The sequence below is a fragment of the Vanessa atalanta genome, chromosome 1 (assembly GCF_905147765.1).
Source record: "Vanessa atalanta chromosome 1, ilVanAtal1.2, whole genome shotgun sequence".
In the NCBI taxonomy this organism is placed as follows: Eukaryota; Metazoa; Arthropoda; class Insecta; order Lepidoptera; family Nymphalidae; genus Vanessa; species Vanessa atalanta.
Window position 1 is genome coordinate 14,173,299 of NC_061871.1, and position 27,497 is coordinate 14,200,795.

Below are 27,497 nucleotides of genomic sequence, written 5' to 3' on the forward strand. Positions count from 1 at the left end.
TTGTAAAGTTAGCTGAGGTTACTTTATAGTTAGGAATTAAAAATGCGTCGAGCGAAACCGAAATATAGGAGAGGGTAACGTAACTATTAGAACAGCCATGAGATTCAGATAACGTTTAGTCTTCAATCTTCGTTATTTGCATTAAAACGTATTGTATAGCCTACCTAACCTCAATTCAATTTAAGGTTTTTTATTACCTTTTTTGCTAGTCGCTTTACCAGATTTTTTAGGTCCATTTTCAGACAAAGGAGTAGGAGGAATTTCTTTCCAGGGCTTTAAACTTGGCTGAGGGAGTTCCATGCAGTCGACAAGCGGGTTGGTAGCGCTGAGGCCTTCCATCACTCTGGGTTGAGCTTGATCCAGAAGATCTTCGTTGGCGCAGATCACACCAGCTAGCGTTGTTTTACGGATTTCCACTAATTGTTCTATAAGAAGAGATATTTCATGATAAGAATATTACGATTAAACTGGGGTGGTCCACTGTACGGTGAGTATTTTTTATTCGTTTCTATATTTTTTCTAAGCTTTATATATAAAGTTCACGAAAAGTAAGAATGAAGTCAAGTAACTTGACGAAATATAATAATTCTTGTAGAATATCAAACATAATGTAACATTAAAGTATTTAGATATTTACATTTACATATATTTTTTTTAGTTATTTTGTATTTTCGATAATTGAGTTTATTTATTTTCCTTTTAAAAACTACTTGTTATGTAATTTGTAACAATTTACCTTCTGTAAACCCAACAGTTTCATCAGGAGTTTCGTACCAGAACCTGTCGCCGACCTTTAGTCTTAGGAACTGATCAGCGATAAGGCAAGTGAGAGTCGGGCCTAGGAGGCGGCCATTGGGGTTCTCGGCTAAGGCTCCAGTGTAAAGATCTATATCATCAACGCTCCTGCAATTTAATAAAATTAGGTTAAATATAAAGCCTATGATTTGACTATGACCGAGCTAGATTAAAAATATATTTCAGTTTATTGATCTGTGGAAAATAAAAAAGTAAAACTTTTTGTTACAAAAATAGTCGTTACCATTACAATATTATGTTAAACTATTTTATACAGATAAATCCGGATTTTTTATTACGAATATATTAGATACTACGATAAAAGTGCCCCTTGTTCCTCGCAAGGTGACTCGCACTAGAAAATAATAGACAACAGAATCTATCCGAGCTCACTTGTAGATCTTGCCGATGCGGCTCATGGAGGACTCGTCCAAGATCTCCGCCAACTCGTCGAAGTTGCGCGGGCGGGAGAGGCCGCAGTGCTGGCGCCAGGCGGGGTAGGCGGGCAGGCCGTGGTCGCGGCCGCGCTGGATGTTCAGCGACACGAGGTCGAGCCCGCACGGCAGCGGGGACGCCGCCGCGTCCGCCGAGCCGTTGTACGCGGCGCGCCGCTCGAACAGGTGGTCGCTCAGCTGCGCCATCGAATTTATATGTCGTTGTTATTGCTGTGATCATATTTAGCGAAGGCGGATATCTGCGCGCTCGCTCGTTAGGGTAGAGAGCGGCCGCGACGGGGGGCGACACACGAGTTAGTCTCGCAGGGCGTACAAATAGATGTTTCTCATCAAAAATAATAAAATATGACATTATTGCAAATACAACATTATAAAATAACACTTAGATAGTAAGCTTAAATATTTAAAAAAGAAAACACACACACACACAATATCTTATCATAGTAATTTGTGCCGGACTACTCGCAGGGAGAGATGCTAGTAAAATATACAATAAATATTGAATATATATGTAGGTTAGGGTTTTTTTAGTTAAATTTCGAGTCTTTATACTCGCTATTGACCGAGCAATACACGTCTCTGTAAATATATATAACAGTCAAGAACAATTCTCAATCAACTGATGACTTGATCATTTCACCTCAGACGTGATATGAGGATCCACAGTGTGTACGGGAGTGTTAAGAGCGGACTTCACGGCGTATTTGGGACCCTTATCCTGGTACAGCTCGTAGGGGTTGAACAGTATTTCGTGCAAGTGAGTGTAGCTTATCGTTCCTGTATTGGCGTCTACATTGTGAATCAGACCCTGGAAATTAATAAAAATTAAATTAGTTGATACTTATATCAGTGCTTTTCAATTGTCAAATATTACGGCTTTGGAATGAGGATCCTACTAAGAACTCAATAATTTAAATAGGATTTCTAGAGAGAGACAGATGACAAGATCCATGAATTGTTACTTCCATGTCTGTTTATATTGTTTGATTTAACGTAGCGAAATGTTATTAAAAATGTAGATATTTTGCTTCAAAAATTGTTTAGGTACATATATTTTTAATTGATGATATTTGAAGAGAGTTTTTTTCAAGTAATACCGGCAGCAACGTGTGAGCAAATCGAAAGACAGCTGATGAGAAGTGGTTGGCTACAGACGGGTTCACAGTAGGGTCATACACGTCCGCATAGCCTTCCTCCTGCAACGTTAAGTTCAGGGACCACATCACGTCCTGACCTGAAGGAAATATTTGTTTTAAAACATATTCTATTTAATTAATTAATCTCGAGAGCGTTGTAGAAAATAAAAACGTTTGAAAAGAGCACAGTGGAGAATAAACTCATATTAAGAAGAAGAACTATATTATACTATATGTATATAATGCTACCTTCGATGATAGATAGATGATATAACATATATATAACTTTTCGTTATATCATCTATAATTTTTCAATGAGTGTGAAAAGTGAGTCGCTAATTATTAAATTAAACTGCTAAAATAAGGAATGTACTAAGGGAGCATTTTGGTGTCTCCGACTGTGTGGTGTGACCGACTCACACACAACTCAAATCGGAATGAAGTAGAATTATTAGAAGTACAGTTCGAATTTCCATAAGTTTTATGCTATTTATTATCTACAAAAAATTTGCAAGTGAAAGATAATATCACTGATTTTATTTCTTCTCATAAAGGTAAGTATAGTCGTTAATTTTAAGTGTTTTTCTCATATTATTATTATCAAAAGCTTATAGATATTTCCTATAATAAATTTTTTTGTAATCACCAAGAATTGCGGGCAGGAACTCAGCGTATGTGATGTGCTGCATTTGTGCTCCTAGTATTCTTCGTGCCTCCTGGAATACTATTTCATCGTCCCAATGGGGGTTAATTTTTTTCAATATAAAGGCTAGTCTGTTGTGTTGGCGAGCCCAGATAAGATGCATGGTTGTCAAGTGAAGGTTTTCATTGGCTCGATCATCACCTAAAAGGAAACATTCTAAGTATTTGGTTTCTTCAAATGTGTACTCAATCTGTGCAATTGATGCAGGGCTTGCTTTTTCGATTTACTTGAACTTATGAACTGCAAAACTATACTCAGTGGGAGTATGGTTTTGCAAGATTTAAGTTTTGTACTTTTAAATACGTTTTTTAAACGTAAATTGCTAGTTGCAGTTTTATTAACAAGAAGTACAGTTGAGAAATCATATATAATACATCGCTAGTTGAATTTATTTTTAAGAAATATTTTGTTAATACTAAAACAAGTGAATATTTAGTAAAATTAAAACATAAGCTATTACTTTGAGCAGTGAACTTAACCGATAACTCGTTTTTAAACCGTATCATATTACCTAATTTTTTAAAGGTCTAGGTTTTGTGTTTTCCCCCTATTTACGGCTCTAACAAACTTACCCGACTCGAAACAATAACGTCCCCTCGCATTCATCTCCACAGTGTTGCAACCGTCATTAGGGTCCATGGATGGCGGCAGGAGGTCCCAAGGTCCAAGCTTCAACATCCGTAGCTGACCTCCCAAGCCAGCACGTAGCTGGTTTGTCTTGGCTTCGGAAAAGCTGTAAACTGTCGAACCGTCCAGGAAAGCCGAGGCTTGGTTTAACTGTTCGCGTTGTCCTGAAAATAAAATGTTTAAATAAACGTTAAATATAGCCGTCTCTTTGTCACTACTCGTGAATTGTAACCGAGCTGTTGTGTTATGAATATATACACTTTAATAAGCTGATTTTTTATTTTATTTATTTGTATTTTGGTAATATGATGAGTATAAAATAGTAAATACTTTATAAGACTAACCGAATCGGCAAGTGGGCGCAGGAGCAGATCTCACAAACTCCATGCAAGTCAAATTGTAGTCCTGGTAAAAGGGATCCTCACGATCGAGCTTGACGGGAAAACACTCAGGGTGTACTGGGCCTTCCAAATTGCAGCAAGAGATGGCACTGCTGTTTTCACCTAAAATGTAATTGTGTTATAAAATAATTTGTATCAATAGATTTTATTGGTCACAATACTTAAACGGGTAAAGTAATGACAATTACTAATAATTTTGGTAACTAATAATATTTATTAGACATTAACTTTTATTTACTTGTCTCGTAATGTCCAGTCTACTACAGGTTGGTTAATATTTCGGACTGAGGAACCTCAACACTATACAGCTCTTGATCCAATATTTAAGCGAGAGTTTATTTAGCTGTTGGTTTAAACTCTTCGCTATTATATATAGTCCTTTAATAGAGATGAGTACCGAAACAATGATCGTTAAATCAAAATTCCACTTGGCAATAAAAATCTCGGTAAGTGTCAGTCAAACTCGTTAACGTTAAATTTGCTTTCGTCAAATTGCCGTTTATGATTACCATCACGCGGAACTGTTATGTCTGTGCACCTGGCAGGGCCGGGTCCACCATATGGCTTTTTGGGCTTCAGTCCAAGGCTTGTGGACAAAGGGGCCCCCAGCTAGGGCAAGTCAAAGTCAAAAATAGACAATAATGCGAAAGAATTACATAATTTTATTAAATTAAACAGATCGTATGGTTTGCAGCCCTGCGAATCCTGAAATTAATCAAAACTATCCAATTCATTTAATTCAAGTCTACGTTCAGGTGTGTCTTAGGTGGGCCCCTAAATGGTATTAGCCCAAGGCCCCCTAAACTCTCTGTCCGACCCTGGCAACTGATACAACTTTTTATGTACTTATCTGTCAGTTTTCACCCTTAAATTTATTTAGAGAAATATAGTATAATGAAGCCTGGTCTATGTCTAAGCTAGAGTCAGTGTCAATCTCACAAATATAATGAAAAATATTATTAGTAAAGTCATATGATTCCGATTAATCTATATAATAGTTAGGTTGTTATCTCAAGTGTTAAATTTTGTAAGTAGTTACTTATGCCGTGACGCATCGATAACACTAATCTTACTCCTAATGGCTGATGGTTTCATAGGAATATTGTATGACAATTATAGGATAATTCATTGTCTATTTATACTAGTATTATTAATACTAAAATCTGTCTGTCTGTCCTTCTTTTAGCGGTCAAATTTGTTACGAAGCAAACTTGTTCCCAGGGAAGAGCATAAGCTATTATTTATACCTAAAACAGGGCCGGATCTACCATATGGCTCTTTGGGCAGCTCAAGGCCCCGTGGATTCAAGGGGGCCCCAGCTAAGTCAAGTCAAAGTCAAAAAAGGCGATAGTGCGAAAGAATCTATAACTTTATTAAATTATACAGATGGTATGGTTTGCAGCCCTGCGAGTCCTGTAATTAATCAAATGCATTTAATTCAAGTCTACGTTCAGATATGTCTTAGGTGGGCTCCTAAGTAGTGTTAGCCCAGGGCCCCCTAAACTTACGGTCCGGCCCCGACCTAAAACCTACGACCACCCTCCGCTAACACACGGGCGACAATTAGTCGCTAATCTCCAAACTAGATATAGGATATGTTTACATTCTTCAGAGTTCGTTATGACACTAACATAATAATAATTCGTTACATATAAACAAAGTATGCATGAAGAAGGTGCAATCGTGGTCATTAGAATTGAAAATTTCAATTTTACTAAACTGTTTTGACTACTTTTATTATATTATATAATTGAATCCTAAATAGTACATTCTAAAAGACTATCGAAGTAAAAAGTACTTTTTTTTAACTCCTTCCCTTCAGATAAAGTTCCACACAAAATTGTAGTCAATTGGCTTCTCTATTCTTACCCTTGCTCAGAGCTGTAGCGGTGATGTCATGATCTATGAACTGTCCCCATACAGCCAGCATAACAGTGAAGGAAGAGTCATGGGCGTAGCTCGGCCGATGCACCGTAACGCTAACATCACGAGCGCTCGGTAATTTTGTGCCGTTGTTGCCTTGACGTGGTGAGCTGATACCTAATATCGAAACGTACGTATTAGGTAGTATACTTGTTATTATTATTTTTTTCATTTTCCACAATTTAAACATTGTTCTTATTAATTTTAATATAATTAAAATAGGCTTAGCAATTTTGTTTCAATAAATAATTGCTATTAATTTTAAACAGGCAATTTATTAAATGATTGGTTACGAGTTATGTTTTGTTTAAGAAACAAATTTTAAAAATTATTTTCTTTGTTAAATTATTATTTATATTTTTATCTGTAATAATTTAATAATTATATGAATTCTAATGAAATGCTTTTCCATTAGAGTTATATTATGTGTTTAAACAGTTGTCTGTATTCGTCAATGGACAATAATACAAATCTCTCGTAAGTTTTATGTTTTTTTTTTGTTATATAAAACTATAATTATGCGTTAGTATTATGCGTTTAAGCATTTATAGCGCGAGCGCGACCTGCTTAAACCCTGATGATAGAGTATTTTACTTTTGACTACTTACCGTCACCGTAATCTGGTGGTATTACTCTTCTGAACGGTGTGTTAGACACTCCCCATAAGAGGGGATTGTTCAAGTTATTGCAACTGCCGTCTTGTGTTCTATATTTTGAAAGCTCGCAAGGTTTTGTAGGAGGACGGCAGTAAGCTGGCTCATGGAAGGAGTTGTTGGTTTGTGGACCAACGCCGACACCAGCTTCAATCGTGGTATCATCGGTTCTGAAATTAAAATTATATGTTTTATTATTAAATGATTTTACACAATATATTTACATCGCAATAACTTGTTTGAAGAAATGATATGTTTCATAAGTTATTTGATCCAACCGATTGCATGAACTATTTGTACATACTGGGCGTCCATAAGACTAGATATTATTTATTAAATGTATTCAATAAAACTTTTTAAATTTAAAAATTAGATCTTTTGACAATTAAGTACCCCTCTTTTCCATAAGAATATAAATTTCGAAGATAATTAAAATTCAATACATATTATACCGCTTAGTGGGTATATTTTTATCTAGTATTAAATAACACAAAAGCCAGTATTAGGATCTTGTGTCAGTTCGGTCAAGCGAGAAGCCAAAGTAGGCTGGATAGTATTTCGCGGTTAAGTCATTGTCAGACGATAAAATAAAACGCAGCGCGCTATTTAAACCGTATGTATTTACGATATTATTTTTAATTAAGACTCGTTAATAAATACAGTCATTCTTTATTGATAAAATATTTAAAATAAATTTAAAAACATATATTTATATGACGAAGTGTATTTGTGCATAATATCTACTGTAATATGAAGGTAGATGATATACAACGATACAAATGATGATGAGTGTAATTTTTCCTTTGCGCACAAAGATTTAGCGAAAATACAGGACAGACTAATTTCCAGAACAGATATCCAAGTACTTCGTCGGGTTCTCTGCGTTACATTAAACAATTACTAAGCACCTCAAACAATTTTTTAAGCGGTATTTTGAGAAGGCATTGAAGAGTCTGCATTTTTCACCGACTTGTACCATGGTCATGGTATGAACGTATCAGTTCCGGAAATAAACATGGCACGAAATACTAAGCCTTCCTAGCATGTTCTCGGTTTGAGAGCTGTGAGCTGCTCCAAAGCTCAGTATCTCAAAGTACAAGTGATGGTGGTTAAATTATCAGAACGTACCTAAACAATAAGTAGAAAATAAACTTGGTATAGTGATGGAAAGTAAAAAGAGATTTTCTTTCAATATTGCAACAAAGAACATAAAAAAGAAATAAGTCTATTGAAGCTGTATTTAATAATCGCTGTTTGGTTTTGTGTGAAAGCCCTTTTGTGTATAAATTACACCAATGTATTCGATACGTTTTGTATATTGCGTATAAGTGAACGTTACCACTATAAGTAACCGATCCACTAATCAAATGTACTTTTGACGTGATTTTAAAACTATATTAAGCCTACGATTTTATGAGGTTATTGCACCATAATAATGCAATACGCGGCTCTTTATAAGAGGGCACCGCACTTGTCCGCAAAAGAAATGTAAATACGTATTAGCTATTTATTCTAAAACTGAGCGCTGATTGCACCATTAAGATTATGATGTTGCAATTTACTTAAATTATAGTATAAAGGTATATGTATGTATATATTTTTAAATATTAACAACTGCTGCAAATCAGGTTGCACCGGTATTGTAGACAGGGTGCAAAATGGTAATGTAGAAGAACCTGGTTGTTCTCCAATCAAGTTACTGCAGGATGCAATTGCAACGTTTGCACTAATTGCCCAGAGACAATACCCAAAAAAGAGATAGAAAAATACATTTGTTTGTGAATAATTCTCTATCAAAAACTATAAATTAGTTTCGACCTTTTTTGTTGAGATCGTGAACTACTTATTAGTATTATTACCTTTATTATAGACTTTTTTGTAAGACTTGTTATTATAATACGTAAATTATTGATAAATATTTTATTTTTGGTTTGGTTTTTGTCAACATTTATAAGATTTTTTTTCTCTGTCCGCCATCATCTTCCATCTCCCACTGACGCAGGTGAAATCAAGTTTACGGACTTGTTTTAAAGATGAATAATTTAGAAACGAGAATAATGGCTATAGCGAATAAATTTTTGGAAAGCTTGTAAACGACTAACGCTTATTTGCAGTTGATCAGGTCCTTGCTTAACACGAGATACGCACTATATAAGTAACTACACGGCTACTATGTGATGCAATCCACGTTTATAATAATGTTACAAATGTAAAAGTAACTCTTTCTGTCTATCTGTTGCTCTTCCGTGGCCAAACCGCTGAACGAAATTTGATGAATTGTGGCATGAAATTTTTATACCTAACACCAGACGACAAATCTCTAAAACGCGAGCGGAGACGCGGGCGACAGCTAGTCAGATACAAAGGAAAAAGTTCTTATTGGCTGCGATCAATAGTAGCAACGGGATTTAAGAAAACTCAAGTGAAATACTAAGTAGGTACGACCATTTCAGCGACTCTACACTTGATTAATTCGTAGATAATCAAACACTCGGTCCACGTTTTGAAATTTATATATGTTATATCATTATTAATAATGTAAAGTCTGAACGCTTCGACAAATGAACACCAATTAGATTATCGGAAAATTCAAAAGAACACCAATTAAATTATCGGAAAAATGCACCGGACAATGAAATGCAGCAATGAACGGCTTGAATTATTCGAATATAACTTATCATAGAAGCCGATTTTTCGTTAAACCTTTTCTTAAAAAACATTATTACAATTAACTAATATTATCTAGCAAAGATGGCGCGTGGCAACTTGTATTTAAATATTATATACATCATTGAATATTTTATCTCAAAGTTATGTGGAGTTAATTATGTAAATTATAACAAAACACCAAGGTTCTTTTAATTATTTACATACATAATTTAATCTATGGCAGAAAACCGAATTTAAACCAAAAAATGTATAGGAAACCATACAATGACATTAAATATATGTATTAATTATACACATATTAAAATGTTTTCCATAGGAAATACTCCCATCGTCATATCTTAAAAACATCCTGCGAAGACCAGAGGTGATGGTGTTCTTCTACCATAACCACTCTGGGATGAAAGGCTTTTAAATTGGCTAAAAATAGGATTATTATAGTTTCGCGGAAATATATATTAGTGTGTTTATTGTATGCTACGTCTCTGTCTATCTATCTTAGTGTGCCGAAAAACATCACATTTTGAACGGTCTATTGTACGAATCTAAGATCAGGGTGCAAAGTTGAAATCCAAATAACCAGAAATCCTTGTGTAATGCGCTTTTTAAAATTAAATAAAGAACTTTATGTCTCTATATTTAAAAGTTTGCATGTTTCGAATTTTGTTTCCTATTTTTTTTTATTGATAACACTAAAGCTCATGGATATCTGCCGTAAAAAAAAAAAAACGAGTGATAAAGATTATTTAACCAATTTGGATAAGCTTTGTATCCGTCATGATCGTTAACAGGCTATCATGTATCTATCTCTCTATATATTGATTTGCAAAAGAATTAAAACAAAAGTGCCAACTTTATTATCTTGGTGTGTGTGACTGCTACGTTTGACACTCGCCAAACGTCATGCAACTCTACTAGTGTGCGTGTACATAATGGCCAACAGCTTGAGGCGTTCTCACTATTGCCAGTTTGTCTAGATAAATATATGTAAATAAAGGATTTTTGCTCATCGAGTAGAAATTAAATAGTAATGACTTAAATTCCGTTATAAATGTCGTCGTGAAAACTCCTCATGGGTTGATTCGAATCAAATATTCACCGAAAACTTGCTTGTACAGGAATTAAAAATAAAGTGTTAATTTTAAGAAACTATTACGGTCAAATGTTAATGTGGCACGCGTTTCATATCGTAATAATAATAATTTTAGGTGTAACGATGTACAAACAGGCTTTTTTACGCATAATGTTTATAATTTATAAATGATACGACAAAAAATAATATGTTTTTTTTTTGTTTAATTGATTAATATTATTTGTAGGAAATTTATTTTTGAATAACAACAGATACTTAAGGAGTGACAAACACCTAAAACTGGTTTCATGGTAACTAAAACAGTGTGGCAGCTTATTACCGTACGAATATTTACGGCAATACTTCGCGATATGGAGCTAAACTTTAGGGAAGGCTTTGGTTCTTTAAGTTCTTGTGCATCAAAGGGTTTAACCGTGATTGGCTTCGAGTGAGTTTCGTTTGCCCGGCCTTAACAATAACACACAAAAACACGACGTGGATGTCGATAATCTATCGATTGTCGTTCACATTAACTTTCGACCAAGGGTGTAATTTTCTCGCACGAATATTATCGCGATGAGTGCGACCTAAGCATAAGATATTTGTTTCGTGTAGTTATGGTTTGATTCCTTTTGATACTTGCGTCACATCTTACCTGTTATTGTAAGCTGATTTGGCAAAATAAGTTGAGGCGTTTAGATTTGGCAAAATTCACATTCTTATCGATTGACGTACCTATTTAAGTGATTTTTTGTTACATCTTCTTGACTTTAACTGTTTATTTTATTTTTTAAAAATATCTTTAATTACCGTGTACTAATTACAAAAATAAATTTGATTAAAAAATAGACAGATTATGACTGGGTGGAATTGATCGCAGCATTTTTTTTTTGTATAATTGGTTTTCCACAGGGGAAGATTGAACAGAGAGAAACATCTGGCGTGATTATATTTCTTAAAAAAATATATTGAATTCATAAAGATAAAAAATTAAATAATTACTGCTTACGATCGCGCGAGCTTGATTTCTGTGTTAAACTTTAATTGCTTTTCTTAGGAGGAATAATTGTTCAGAGAACACAATATTAGCTTTGGATGAATAATGTTAATCCTTTAGCCTAATTTTGAAATTTTGGTTATGCTCAACTTTTATTTTCATTTTATTGAAGTAAAAGAGCCCTCAAGCTTAATCCACGCAAATATAATAAGTATATACATTTACATCGTTCACCTTATGTGTATCGAAAGTATTGTTTTAATATCTTTTAAATTAATATATATTTTTTAATTTCTTGTCGTTTATTCTTGGTGGAATGTACATTCCAAAACCGGCGTTAGCTTAAAATTTTAATTAATTGTGTAATATGCGTGACGATGATTCAAGATTGTACTGAAATAAAGTATATTTTGTTTTTTTATTATGTAAGTTTTTTATTTGCATTAAGTAATAACAAATAAACGCATTTCCCTAGACATGTACTTTGTTAGATGATGACGACTTCGTGTAGTTAAATTTCATGTTTAGAAGATTATCTTTAATGAAAGCCAATTGGTCCAATATTCAGTACGTGAATTGTTTAATAAGACTCGATAAGCGAGTTGATCGCATTTTATATCCTATGGGTTATAACTTATAACCATTTAATTATAAAGTAATATTGAGTAAGAAATTTAATCTGGTCTTAATAAATGCTGTTAACTATATTAATCGTTGTACAATTTTTATTCTTTATTGCACACAGGTTATCCAAAATAAAAGTAAAAATATAGCAAGAAATTAGATTAGGCCAAAAAATACTGAAGTATTAAAGACTCATAATATAAACAGTAAAATCTATGTGTTGAATTACTATAGAGAATTTCTCGACGGAAAATCTAAGCTTGGACCTCGAAGCAAGCGAACCTAACTAGACTAGATTAGAACAAAGAGGCTTAACTAATGACTTTAACTATATGACATATTGAATAATATTTGCGACTTGTCGTACCTTTCAAAGGTGTTCCAGAATATATAGAAAGAATTACGCCCTCCTCATCTTTACCAATAAATGATTTGGTTTAAAGGCAAACAAACATCAAAGTGTCTGAAAGTCACCGAGTCCCTATTTCCTTGTTCACAGATAATAAAATAAAAGATAAGATGCTAAGATAATTTCGCATTAACGCCAAAATTTTAATTCCTAGACGTAAAAAAAAAGTAATTAAAATTCACCAGATAAGAATGGATTAAGGATTTCTGTGTATTCAAAATGTCAATACATTAAAATATGATTTGTAAAATTCTTGTCTTATGTTTAAATGCTTAATTTGCTTCGTTTTCAAATGAAAAACTTGTTTTCAAAATTAATATAATATTAAGAAGCTAATCTAAATCTCCGCATTTATCACTAATCGAATTGGAAAAATCCATGTTAATCTGCATTTTTATTTTTTTGCTAAAATATGAACATTAATTTATTAGTACAAGTCACTTTAAAAAAAGAATGATATCTACAAAAAAATATGCGGATGTTTCAAGATAAAATCCTTTACCTTCTTCATTCGAATTCGTCCGTTAAGAATAATTCTTAGTTATTATTGATAAGACAATTATTGCACCGAGTTCTTTTTGCAATGTTCACATGTACACAGGTCATCGGTCTGAAGTGGTCTAACCACGTTCGGTGACGCATATTCCCCGATACAACCTACAGTACGTACACTAAATTCTCTCACTCGTTTCAAAAGGCTGCTATATAGTTATTAACTTTAGTACTACGAGTAGTATTTAAACGTACAAAACCTAATTCTGCCGCAGCGCATTTTTGTTATGGATTTAGCATTTGAAAATGATCTACCTATTAGTTATAATAATAATTTGTGATTAAAAAACGAATTAAATATATTCCATTGGTTATTTGTAACAGGTTGGCCGTTATCGTGGTGGAGACTTTTTTTAATGTTGTGTTTTTATTTTTGGAAATGTTATTATTCTATAAGATATTCGCTAGTGTAACAGAATGCAACAAAGTTTCTTGTACGAATTGGATCACAGATCATTATTCGATTTTTGTTTAATCTGAGGATCATTGTTCAACTTCCAATACCAAGTTAAAATCTGAATGATTTGCTCCGTTGTCTTTATGTTTGAAAACGTAAAAAAATACAAGTAATATTATCTGTATTCACTTACCCATTGACTAGTGTCCTTGTCGCCTCTTCAGCTGCGAAAGCCGATTCGGCTAGTGGTTTTACTTTATACGCAGTAGCTGCCGCCCGCTGTGCCCTTAGTGCTGGAGAATCATTGTCAAGGGGCTTCAGAGTTTTTTCTATCGACTTCCGTTTTTGTAAGGCATCTTGTCCTTTTAGAACCGCGGTTTCCAAATTTTCCTTTGTCAGCGTACTTCCTACCCATGCTCTAGGTGGGTGATCTAATAATAGATAAATTTTATTGTATTAATTAAATATTTTATATCAGGTATAGGGCCGAATTCAGAGGAATTAAGAAAATCCGGAGGTAGAGCCTCCATATTTAAGGCTTCAACGCATTTAATGTAGTATATATTAATATTTTTTTATAAAGCATTACAATAATTATAATATATATGATAACTGTTATTTTTTATTTGCCCTTTGTTGCCCCGGGACTCAAAAACTCTGTCTGAATGCGGCTCTGATCATGTATAATAGAAGTCTCAAATATGTGGGTTATATTAAATTTTTAGGTTTTAAACATTGACGACTTCTCTATTTAATATTGGAAACAGGACACAGACACGGAGGGCTTATGCGAAATCTCCGATAAAGCTATTTTGTAACAAACTTAAACTCGCCGCAAGACGACCATATAATGTCAAAAACTGACATGAGTCATAAATAACATTAATATGTTACACGCATCAAAAAAGCACAATCAATACACTAAAACAAACTATTATAAATTAAAAATACTCTTTCTCTTTCAAGGACATACCACTGAACCGAATTTGATAAAATTTTGTATGGATGGACCAACCCCTAATACGCGAGCGTAGCCACGGGAGACAACTAGTATGAAACGTACTTCTAAGAAATCGAAGTCTATATTATGTATAATTAAGACAGTATTTGTTTTTCTCAGTTTTAATGACGTAATGGATTTTAATATACTGAGCTCCTAAAATAATATTCTTAAACAATAAAAAATTACGTATTTGTACGTGTGTCGTTTATACGTTAAAAACACATTCTTTTAATTGAAATTTTGGTAATTTTTTGGAAATCTTAAATTTATCTTTCAATTCTACCCTATTCTATCCTTGCGAAGCCGGGTCCGGTAACTAGTTTAAAGTAAGATTAAATTCATACATATTATTATGCTTAAATTTTAGATAATATCACTCTAATATGTGCTTATTTTGCGTTAGCTTAATTCTATGTAATTTAATAAAAATAAAGGTCAGATTCGTAATATCATGTAAGATGTTATTTATAAAATCGCCAAATAACGTTACGCTAACACCATAATATCCATATAAACAATATATATGTATATATATATATAATTAATGTGTAGTTTACATGTTTGTGTGTATAAATATATTGTTGTATCAAATAATAAAAAATATATATTAAAGTTTAACGGTGCTTAAGTCAAACAAGCCAAAACAAGCCAAATGTTTTAAGCTATTTAATTTTGAGTCTATTTCAGTTACAAAAAATCAAAAACTCCATTAAAATAATTAGGTAGTTGAAAATAATTGGCTTTGGTTTGAACTCGCCAGTTTAATCTGCAAAGGATCCACTAGGCCAAACCAAGGCCATCTCGGCTCGTGGATACAAAAGTATCAAATGATACAAAATAAGATAATAATATCATTATAATCGTGCATTTAATAATTTAAAAAGGACTTTCAAATAAAAGCGGGTATAGGTACAATATATTATACTTATATCTTTTTTTAAATATAGTCTGCCTACCTGTGGACGCTACAGGCAGGTAACTTCCATATTTGAAATTTGATTTTGCGTTACCAGCTGCTAATTATTTAAAGCTTATGACATATGATATATGAAACTTATGTAAACAGACAGACAGTATTATACTGACGACCTCCGTGGTCGAGTAGTGTGTACACCGGTTTTCATGGGTACGCCACTCCGAGGTCCCGGGTTCGATTCCCGACCGAGTCGATGTAGAAATAATTCATTAGTTTTCAATGTAGTCTTGGGTCTGGGTGTTTGTGGTACCGTCGTTACTTCTGATTTCCATAACACAAGTGCTTTAGCTACTTACATTGGGATCAGAGTAATGTATGTGATGTTGTCCAATATTTATTTATTTATAAAAGGAGATAGTCTAAATCAATTCCAAAACCAACGACTTATTTACGCCATAATGTTACTGAATAAATACGTATATAGAACGATTCTTTATTATATTCAGCCAGAAGGCTAGCTTATAGTAGTGTCTGTTTAAATCTGCAGTAATAATCAGTATCTTGTGTGAATATTAACTAAACAGTACTAAGAACTCAGTTATACACGTATACTATTAATTTTATCGATTAATTATCGTTTATGAATAAAACACAAATATAATAATGAGATGGTTTTATACAGAAGGTTAACCGGTATTTATAGGCACGCGCCAATCACAAGGAGATTACCAAAAGTACTTCCCATCGCATAAAAAAATGTTCGGATAAGATTTATGCTAATAAAATGATTTATATAAAAAATAAATTGAGCTTAAAATATTAAATGAACGCTTCACGTGTTTATTTCTTTTATATCTCATTCATATGTGACTAATCTAATCTGACTTTGTAAGTCAACGAATTGTTTTGATTATTTAAAGTGAATTAACATTTATAAGTATATCGAAATTAATATTCATTTTTTTTTATGCCAATTATTCACCAACAATGCGTATTTCAGTAATATTTTCATTGAATTTTCACCGGAAAAAATAGAAAATAAAAAAATATAACTCTTCATATATTTATGAACTAGCGACTCGCCCTAGATTAAAACGTGTCTACGCAATCAAATTTATACTCTACAGCACTCAGGAATAATGACCCTTTCTACCATTTTTTTTAGAATTGTGTCATTATTTTTTGGAGATTAATAACTACATTCAAACAAACAAACATTACCTCTTTATAGTATTAGTATAGATAACGTGAGAATGAGTTCATTAAACAACTTTGTTTTACTTTGTTTAAAATTCACTCATATAGAGTGGTGTGTCTATCTGACATAAATATATATTTATTTTACATATATATAAGCCATGAACATTTATGGAGAAGTTCGCTACTGACTAGCTAGAGTTTAGTCCGTAATATAACTGTCACTACATGTTACAAAACAAAGTACCCCCGTCGCCTGTTTCTGTCTATTTAAACCCAATACATTCAAAAACTACCGAATGGTTTTCACAGAGTGTTCACCAAAGCACAGAGTGATTCATTATGAAGATGTAAGTTATAATTCTTTAAGAAATAGTGGAATTGTTGGAATTTAATTCATTATATTTAATTATATATATAAATGTGAAGCTACTAGTCGGCATAATGTTATAATTAATTTTTATAACATTATGCCGACTAGTAGCTTCACAGGCGCCGCATAATCCAATAGCGTAGCGTACCGATATGAATACCGTTATATATAGATCCTTATTTTACCCGAAGCCAGGACATTCGATTAATTAGCTATTAATACTTTAGAATATAACTATTGAGCCAAGCGAATTCAAGGCCTTATGTATAATATGTTGGCCACTAGACCAACGAGGTAAATGACACGTTCACAATTATAAGATAAATGATTTTTCATAAAATAGAATTTGTGATTCACAAAGGTCTTGAGATTTAATGTATTAGAGAGAGATTATTTAATGAATCCGGCTGGACGATATGTGATTTTTTTTTTTTGCAATATTTGTGAAGAATTAATAGAGAAAATTATGTTTTATCATTGTCATTGTCATGTCATTAAAATCAAATATTTGTTTAAATACTGAAAATATAACTTTAGAATACGATATAAATGTCATTAAAATAAAACACATGACAAAACTGCCACTAATCGCATAAATAAAAAATAATTTTTAGTTACTTTTTCAATCTGAAATATCAGCTGATATATGTAAAAATGTGGTTATAAATGATAAATTTTAGTGAAATTCTCATTTATGATCCGTAATTTAAAGAAGATTCAAGTCCGCAGCATTGCTGAAACACGACTGAAAGATTTCATCATGGCTGATGCTAATCGATATATTTAGCACATTTTGAATATTTTGATACTAGTGTCTTAACTTTAACATTTTGTAGGAACCACTAGAGAATTATTAAAAAGCTAGTCACCGCGGCTTAGCCTCGTTTTAGTGGTTGGTCTTCAGGTGTTAGTTCAAGTTTGCTTCATAATTTATTCATAAATTTCATCAATTCTATTCAGTGGTTTGGTCGTGAAAAAGCAACAGACAGACAGAGTTACTTTTCTAATTATAATATTAGTAAAGATAAACAAACATTATTCACAAATAAATTAAACCTTTTAAAACTAAATTTTCAATTTCGTAAAGATAAAGATTAAGTTTGGGTTCTAGAAAATTCTTTTATATTTTTAAAAGTATCTGTAATGATTAGAATATAATTAAATTATGCATAATTAATAAAACGTTATTAAATATTTTTTTATGATAAAGATAACTTGTCACTTACCTTTCAATGGCCAGCTCTTGTTAAGCAATGGCTTGAGGTCGTCATTCAGAGTGTAACTCATCGTTAAGTTGACTGTCTCAGGTGTGCTGTCATCAGCGCCTAGGCCGAGGTTGTACGAGATGGTCACCAGCAGCGAGATCGTTAGTAGGACACTACTATATTTAAGGTCGCATTAAAATATTTTTTAAATGTATTTAATTTAATTATTAGTTTATTTTTAATGCTTATAATAATTTCGATGTTCGCAATATATCTTCCATCTTAAAGTCATAGTTAAGATTATGCAACGGATATTTCTCCTCGCCATTTGTTGCTGAAGAGAGTTTTTGCAACTTTAAGCTTTTTATTATACTAAACGAACTGGGCTAATTAATATTAAGCAGGTATTGCGATATTATCGAAATTCTCGAACGGTCGCTAGCGAATAAAAATATCTAGGTAAATAAATTGATCGAAGTGCTAAATCCTGTGGTAAATTATTAACAATGACGAACTTAATTATAAAGGCAAAACAAAAATACTTTTTAATTAATGTTAACTTCAATGTCAGAATCATCTTTGAATGAAGAATAGAATAGATGTAAATTGAACATATTTATACGTATATCTTCGTATACAAGCTTTTGTGTGTTGTAAAAGCTGATTTATGATATTATTGGTGTTTAATAATTTAGATATCTAACATCTGTCAGGCGTCCCACGGTTGATATTCTTTACATCAAAAACTATCACACATCACCTATTGATAACGCTGAATTCAAAATTAAATATAATTCCAAAAAATAAAACAGAGCTTGGAAAAATCACAACTTTCTTTACCAAAAAACTTACGAACTTTAAATTTTAGGCGACCTTAGTATACAAAAGCAAATAAAAAAACAAGCGGTTCCAAAATCGCAATCCAAAAAACCTGTCCCCTAAGCTTGGGACATCGCAGTGGAAACTTTACTAACGAGACAGGCCTCTTGGCAAAATTTCTGTATCGATTATCATTGATATTTTTGTCGGTTACTCGATTATTTTGATTTGGTTATATCCGATTACATTAATATTTATTAATTAATTTATATCCTACGTTGAATGGAATAGTTGTTTAGTGTAAAGCGTTATGAGCTATACCGTACAAACACGTTATACCTAATCTTTGTTTTTATCTTTTTATACACACATTGAAAAGGCCACACACATAATTACAACTACATTATGTACGTACTAAGACTTGATTATGATTACCACAGTATTCCTTATTTATACATGTGATTTGATGAGCTTAAATTTTATATGTAATATACGTTCTAAAATTTCAATAGGCAATCAACCAAGGCAAAAGTTATCGTTTAGTTTTATTTTTTTTGTTACCCGCATATTTTTGTACAACCTTAATGTTAATAAATTTAACTAAGACAAAATGTCATCATGAATATAATTTAATTTCGTGCGTTACCGATACGGTATGTGGATTACCTAGAAATATATGCAAAAAATTTTTTGTCGCTTTTAAAAGAATATAATCACACAAATTCAAACGCACAATTGATGTTCAATTATATTTATGAACTCGTCTCTAAGTTAAAGCCTACGAGTTATCAGATACAAATATATTTTCTGCCAATAATAGTGTAAACTGCGACCAGAATCAGAGTAGCGAGTCTTTTAGCACACGCTATATGCCGAAAATAACACAAGATTGTCACGTTCGCATAAATATATAATATATTTCGGAATTGAATATTACATTATTATGGTAATTGATGTTTATGTATATATTATTATAATTAAATAGGTTTATTGTTAATATGGTGTAATCAGATCGTTTCGTACACCTCTTTTTAGAATGTGAGAACGCAATTATAAAACGCTAAACTAAATATTATAGAAAAATCAATTGTCAATCAAACTGGAGTTTGAATATTAAATTGAATTTAACACAAAAAACTCAGTTGCCTGAATTTGCACGCCATTTTTGATTACGATTCACGTATCATCTACTGGGGCGTTTTGGCTTTTTAAAAAAAACGCTACAAAATAAAACAGCCAATAAAGATAAATATTTACTTAAATTTGCAACTTTGATGACAAAGTTTTCGAATATATTTTAGTGTTAAACGTATTCGACATTTAAATATATACGTATATATTATAGATTGAGTGAATATAATGATCATTAGAAAATAAATAAAATATTTATGAAATCGTGATCCTTGCAGAAGTCGATGTTTAAATAAAATAAAATTGGGGGTTCCATTCAAACGTAACATAACACAACTGAGATGGGGCAGTGTTTAGAAAACTTGAATTTTAACTGGATTGTGACAGTGTATATCTTCACTTACGGGCACGAGATACTTCTCGACATATAGGTACAACGTTAAAAATCTTTTGGGTCAGATAAAATTCTGCCACTTGTATAACCTGCATTTTAACAGCGTGGTGGAATAATCTTTAAGAGGAGAGAAGTTTTTTGCTAAGCAGTAGAATATTAAAAATCTTTGCATGTGTTTATTACATAAATAAACGTCGAACATACGTACATTAATAAAACGCAGATGGCACATTGGAAACTCCGAAGCCTTTTCTGATAGGTCCTTGAGATGCTGGATTCGAACATATAAGTGGGGGGTACCAGCGGAGTTCTCTCCGAGCTGGTTTGAGGTCTCTGCATCTTGATTTACCTAAAAAGAAAAAGAGTCACTATATAATTGGAGTTCTTTCTTTTCTAATTTATGTTTGGCAAAAATATATAGGTATATAAAATTTGTTTATTTCTCAAATATATAAATATAAAAAAGTTTGCAGATTAGATTAAGATGTTTTACCTACAAATCTTGAAGCTTTAAGTAAGGAGTCTAATCAGATTATTTTTTCCTGTAAAATTGTCCAAATATATGTCACATAGCAAAAAAGTATTCTAATACGAAAACGAAACCACACATACTTAACATATTCATATTAAGATTTCTACGAGACGATATAACGGCTATAGAGGTTTTCGAAAATTGCAAATCGATATCTCGTATCAACGTCTCGAAAAATTCAAATTATCCTCGACCTTGACTGGTTCCGGGCCCGGCTACGATTGAGAACAAGTTTTTAGATATTTTTCGAAACAAGTTGTCGAGATATACTCGTATAATGAATAATGATGACTTTTTAATCTTCGTCTAATATAATTATGAGCCTATGATCTACATAACTCTAGTTGCTGATCGTTGCTGTTCTGTTGGAGTTCGTTTCGTCGTCTTATCTTACGTCGCATTACGTAAAACTTGTATTTGAACATTGTTACAACAGTTTCAGTGTACTCTAGCTTCTTTCTTTAATCCTTTGATAACAAAAAACCGACAGCTATCATGCTATTATAAGGCGCTGGCTCATTTAAGAACGAGAACACTTATTTACCAGTTTTCTTGTACTCTTTTACTACATAATATATGTTTATGTATACAAGGAGACATTAAAATTCTAATATAAATAAGTGTATTTATATTTTAAGGATAAAAATATCCTCTATTATATAGATTTGTCCATATTGAACTGTCAGCTGTTAAATTGAAACCTCAAAATTATTAGCGTCGTATAAATTAAGGGCTTTGTATATTGACACAAGTGAAAGGATCAAGCTTTTGATAATCCCATGATATAAATCGGATCAATGTTAGTGCAAGTCCTTGAGATTCGATGATTGATGCCAGGAGAGCGATTCTAAAAGAATTCACTTCGTTTCTCACTCCTGTAATGTTGACAACCGACCTACGCTATTTTGATACGTGTATCCTATAAATGTTTTAATTTTTATAGTCAACGTCGCATATCACATTTTGATATTTCACGCTCGTGTTTTGTGGTGAGTTCCTTCTTACAAACTACACGACACTACAAAACTTCGTAATAAGAGAATATGCACTTGAATAAACACAACATAATATTATCCGGTTTTATCCGGATTTCAAAGCGCGGATTTTCTCTTCTGTTTAATAAATATTAATTGTAAAAATATAATTGTTTATTTATTTATTGAAACGGAATGCCAACACTTCAATGAGTGATTCTGTTTCAAAATGTAAATACCTAAATAAATTTTACACATGATATTGGATGAGATTAACAAATAAATTGTATTATGAACACATTTACAAGTTATAAAAAGCATAAGGTATGTATCTAGATTAAGATCAGTAAAATCTAAGTTGACAAAAAATACAGAAGTTTTGAGTTTTATTGTAATACAATATACTAATGGAATACACTTCAGAAAAAGAAAAAAAGTAAGGGAATAAAAATAAAATAAACGTCTGTGATTAGACGAGAGTATTTAATTCCATGCCTGAGGATATATTATCCTCAATAATGTCAGTAGATTAAATTAATCAATGACATATTTATGATCTTACACTTTAATTAAGAACAGTTGAAAAGTACGAAATATAATTTAAGTAACCGCTACGCTTCATTGAATAATTGCAGCGCCATCGAGCTTTTGATCATCGTTTGGATCGAATAGTTCTTGTTTAATATTTTTCCCTAAAACAATTTAGACTATTTACTAAAACTGTGATCAAACATAACCTCAAAATATACGAATTTTATTTGTTCAGTATTCCAAAAGCCAAAAACGATTGCGTCGTAACTTTGAAGAAATATTTACTGATGTTATATAGCAAAATATAAGTTGTATCATGGTGACACAATAATTTTGAATTCTGTACAATTTATCTACTTATATTATAATAGGTATTCGTCTTTACCTACATAAATAACGACACAAAGAAGTCTCATCAATATACATAAAGTAGGAGGTCACGAACAAACAGCATCTATAGATACTTATCGCGTTATTTAATACATTAATTTATACTCATACATGTGATGTGAAACTAAAATAATAACTTATTTATTGCAGATAAAATGGTTTGTCTTGAAAGTCTCTTCGGGCATTTATTCGGGCAAAAATCGCCCAACAAGTTTTCAAAGCCCCATTGTCATCGCATTAGGGGCAGGTAATGCTTAACCCACGAAAAATGTTTACAGCTTAAACTAAACAGCTCGCGTTCCGCTCAGGTGCAGGACGTCTAGTGGCCTGTTAGACGTGTGGATGGTGATTGTGTCGTCATGACCGAAACCGGTCATAAGGGATATTTTCAACGGAGCATAGCCAACTTCGCAAGAGCTTTAATGCTCAAGTGTGTGCTTAGTAACAAATGGTGGCCGTTCCACGCAACCGAAGACTAACGACTTGGGAGGCTTAAAACTGCCATCTTCCAAAATTCACAGACAGGCTAAAGAGTTTTATTTAGTAATATTACATTTTTGTTACTTAATTATCTGTCCAGTACTTAATTCATCTATCAGTTTCTGCTAAAAAAAAAGATGGATGTATAGGGATAGTTATGGCTATAGGACGTCAGTGGACATTCCTTTTACAAGGTTAAACGAGAATCCCGTTCAGCGCATCGTAAATGAGCGCTTCAATATGATTTTTGTCCGACAAACTTCCAGTATGTATTATTCAGCCGGCACATGGGTTTTGCACTCTATGATATAGAAGGCTCCTTAAGTCCTATCTAGTTTTAGTTAGACTTAAAAAAAAAACTTTTTGTAAGTCAAAGTACCTAACCGGTTCATAGCTTTAGTTCATCGAACTTGAAAATTGTAGTTCGATTATTTATTATTACTAAAATTATTTATATGACATATTATTTCGTAATTCAAATCGTTTATTATATTAATATTATATATCTATAATATATCTTTGTCTCTGTCTATTTCTGTCATTGGATGCCAGTTTTTCGGTTTAAATATTCAAACTAGTTCAAACTGCATATATTTTGCTTAATTAAAAAATCGCTTGTATAGCAACGTCCGTTGGAAAAGGCTATTTTATTTTACTATTAGTGAGTTTATAGACGCACACCTTGAGAACTTCTTTAGAATTTCTTTAACAGGGTTAATCTATTATTTCATATGAATTTAGCAACAGTTTTTGAGTGAATACACAAAATATAATTTTAAAACCTTCTCATATTAAGTTATTCGGGTCGAAATGTTGATTAGTAATGGTTTAAGGTTTCTATGAACGCATTAATTGGTTCACGTCTGCGTAAATTGAGGTCTATCCGCTTCGGTACCATTGACTGAATCCTTACGATTTCATTACGAGCTTCCTACTCTATCGTTTTAGCTATTTAATACTGCGTTCGAAAAACGATTTCGTTTTTTTTATCTATAAATAGAATCGATTTTGTAAATAATTATGCTAATATTTTATGGACTAGTTTAAAAATAAATTTTAAATTACCTCAGAATTTAAAAAAAAAATCCGTTTCTTTTTGTGTCGTTTATTTTAAATTCGGAACTGGTTAGATTTCAAGCTTCTTCTATTTCTGCTATAGAATGAATTTTATTGTTTAAATTACTAGATTTAACTAGTAAGACCTACCTACCTATTTATAATAGATGTATTTTATCATCTATCATAAAATTTAAAATTTAATTCAGTTCAACTCTTAGCTTATTGGTTTCTAGTTGTGCAATCGCTAAGATCACATAGTAAATAATACATACAGTAAAATTCACTCAATATGAAAATCAACGAATACCAAACTTTTTATAATTTTGTATAGAGTAGTATGACTCATATTTTTAAAAAGTTCTTAAAATTTATGAATTGTTAGATGTTAAATTATTAGATTGAATAGTTGCTGCTGTTGCTGCCGGGAAGTTCCAATAAAATTTATTATAGTAAGCTAAGCCTTCTTCTTAAAGGACACAGGAGACCTTAGCCAAGCAGTGGGATATTTACCGGTTGTTAGTTTACTTAGCTAGCATTCCGATGTTATACTCATAATCTCCGCTTAAGAAGCACATGAATATCTTGAGTTTTTTCAAAACTATTATTAATGGTTAACAATACGAATGATAATGTTTTGTTTGTATGTCTCTTTTTGAGCTTGTTTCACGCGTCAAACTAAATTAAATTAAATGAAATTGATACCTTACTATTAACTAATATCCAACATTAAAATGATCCTTACTACTTCAAGTAAATAAAAGTATATCTACGTTACATAATACAAAATATATCTTACTTGTTGCTTATTATGAACGCAATAAAATTAAATGACAAGTAGGTACATCACTACGTTCATAGAATAATCTATAAATTATACGTATTTTGTGAATACATTTAAAATCTGATAGGTGTATTAATAACGTACTTACGTAATCCTTTATTATAACGTATTTATAAACAACAAGGAAGTCAAAATATTACAACATGAATACAAATGTCTATGTCAATATGTCAATTTGTCGAAGCGTCAATGGCAGTGGTTTAAGGGCCGCCTAGCGATGTAAAAATTCGCAGGATCGATCCTGAACCTTTGGGCTATTGTCGTACCCACTCCTTACACGATAAAAAGGAGGGGGTAAATAGGAATATTAGCAATTCCTTAATTACATTGGAGCATTGCTACTAGTCTTTAAACAAACTTAATTATAAGGTATCAGTTTTACTCAAAAACAAACATTGGTGCACTCGGGTGTAGAATATTTAGAGATTCCCATAATATAATTCGCTAGCAAAGTAATAAACATAATATCTAAATGATACTGTTTCTTTAGTTATACAAACGTAACGCTGTATCAAAATAATATGTACTTAAACCCTTTTAATATACATTTATTATATATATGTAATGCTGCCTGGTAATAAAAGAATGCAGGGACACTAAAATATAAAATACACCAAAGGTGCAGGTAAACGTATGTGGAGATACAAATATATATTATATATATGTAATATTATACAAAAGATACGTACGTACTTAATTCAAAATTTAGGTTTTTTCACCTAATATAGAGTTACAAATTGGAGATACGACCATCCCAATAAAGAAGGTTAAGTTTAGTAGGTAGATGTAACTCAATTTTATAATTATTTGGATACAAAAATAAAAACGGCCCGAGAGATGAGTAAAAATTACATTTTAAAACATTCAAAACATCATCGGTTGTAAAATGTTATCGGCTAAAAAAGCAACGAGAAAAGCTCAAAGCTTTATTTTAACCTAATCTTGATTATTTTACAAAATTGGTTGCATTTTTAAATTTGTCGATGTAAAAGTGTAATAATACTAGTTTTTATATTTTATTTGGCTCAACAAAATGTTGATATTTTTAGTTATACTCATAACAATTTTTGTTTTTATATAAAAAAACATTGTATTTTCTCCAGATCTTTCCAGTTAGGATTGACTTGTGTATTTAATGTGGTCAGGCAGAGAGCCAAATTAAAAAAAAAAAGAAAAATTATTTCTGATACATATTTCAAAAACCGTTTCCATTTTGAATAATTAATTAATTATTCATATTAATTATATAAATCTTTGTGATTTTTTTGTTTTTAACACTATCTTCCACAATCTAATTAGTTTTATTTACATAATATATTAGTATTAATATTTTAATAAATCTTAAATATTTAACATAAATCAAATTGAGACATTCTTTCACAATAATAAAAAAAGTTTAAAAAACTATTAAACTTACCTTGTCTCAATAAAAAACCTCAAAAAATTATATCATAATACAAAAAACCCACTTCACGTTGTTTATAAGTTTTAACACAATGCTGTGCTTGGTACCGCGTGCTCACGACGACTACTCTGTTACAGGCGAGTTACACTACTACCAGTTACCACGATACCATTGATACCATAATTATTCGGTTACATTTAATCCCATTTACTTGGGAACGACGCAGTGTTTCGTACATACGATAGAAACGAAATCCCTATAAAATAATTCTCGTGTCTGTCTGTCCGTTGGTCACAGCCTATTTTTTTTTTCTAATATATATAACGAAAACAGAACCTTGGTACTCATATAGATCACGGTGAACCAATTGAGGAGTTATATTATGTTAGAACATACAATTTTACATAATAATGATTTCTTAAATTTATTTTTGTACTCGCAAAACTAACGGAGTTACTGAATTCGTAAGTTATATTTTTACGTGCATTCATAATATATAGTATAAGATTTCTTCAAGTAAACCACTATGAACTTACCAGTAATTCGAGGTTACACAAAAAGCAACGATATTTTTTGTTAAACTAAACATTATATAACTTACAAGCTCTTAGACTTTATTTGTTTATTAATTTATATAATATTTTCTCTTTTTGTTTTGATATATTATTTATATATATTTTTGTAAAAATGTTTTAATAGCCGATCATGTTTAATAATTAGAAATCTGATTCTTTTTTAAATAATTTTTAATGTATTATTTTGAAAATAGCATTTAAAATTGAATAAATAATTCAATTGTTTGGTGATTAATATAAATGTTTTTTTAATTTCGTCCC

General features: G+C 31.8%; 1 protein-coding gene across 2 annotated transcripts; it reads right to left on the reverse strand.

Annotated features, from left to right (window-relative positions):
• LOC125077187 (peroxidase) lies at positions 1–26,803 on the reverse strand. Of its 2 annotated transcripts, none has more exons than XM_047689046.1 (14): positions 26,674–26,803; positions 20,658–20,798; positions 18,127–18,278; positions 13,605–13,842; positions 6,649–6,863; positions 5,987–6,157; positions 4,061–4,219; positions 3,662–3,880; positions 3,033–3,230; positions 2,348–2,484; positions 1,891–2,058; positions 1,189–1,427; positions 737–903; positions 1–425 (listed from the first exon to the last, which is right to left on the reverse strand). In XM_047689046.1, the coding sequence occupies exons 2-14, from the start codon at positions 20,786–20,788 to the stop codon at positions 181–183; spliced, it is 2,439 nt and encodes an 812-aa protein (XP_047545002.1). In that variant the 5' UTR covers positions 20,789–20,798; positions 26,674–26,803; the 3' UTR covers positions 1–180. The 2 variants fall into 2 exon arrangements, with proteins under 2 accessions (XP_047545002.1, XP_047544995.1); XM_047689039.1 differs by having other exon boundaries at positions 18,127–18,281.
• Between the last annotated feature and the right edge of the window lie 694 nt (positions 26,804–27,497).

Coding starts and splice junctions, on each gene's coding strand:
- LOC125077187 (XM_047689039.1), bottom strand. CDS start 20,788: ATGCAGAGACCTCAAACCAGCTCGGAGAGAACTCCGCTGGTACCCCCC. Junction 3,881..4,060: donor TGCGCCCACTTGCCGATTCG/GTTAGTCTTATA, acceptor TTTTATTTTCAG/GACAACGCGAACAGTTAAAC. Junction 1,428..1,890: donor ATCCTCATATCACGTCTGAG/GTGAAATGATCA, acceptor TCGATGGCGCAG/CTGAGCGACCACCTGTTCGA.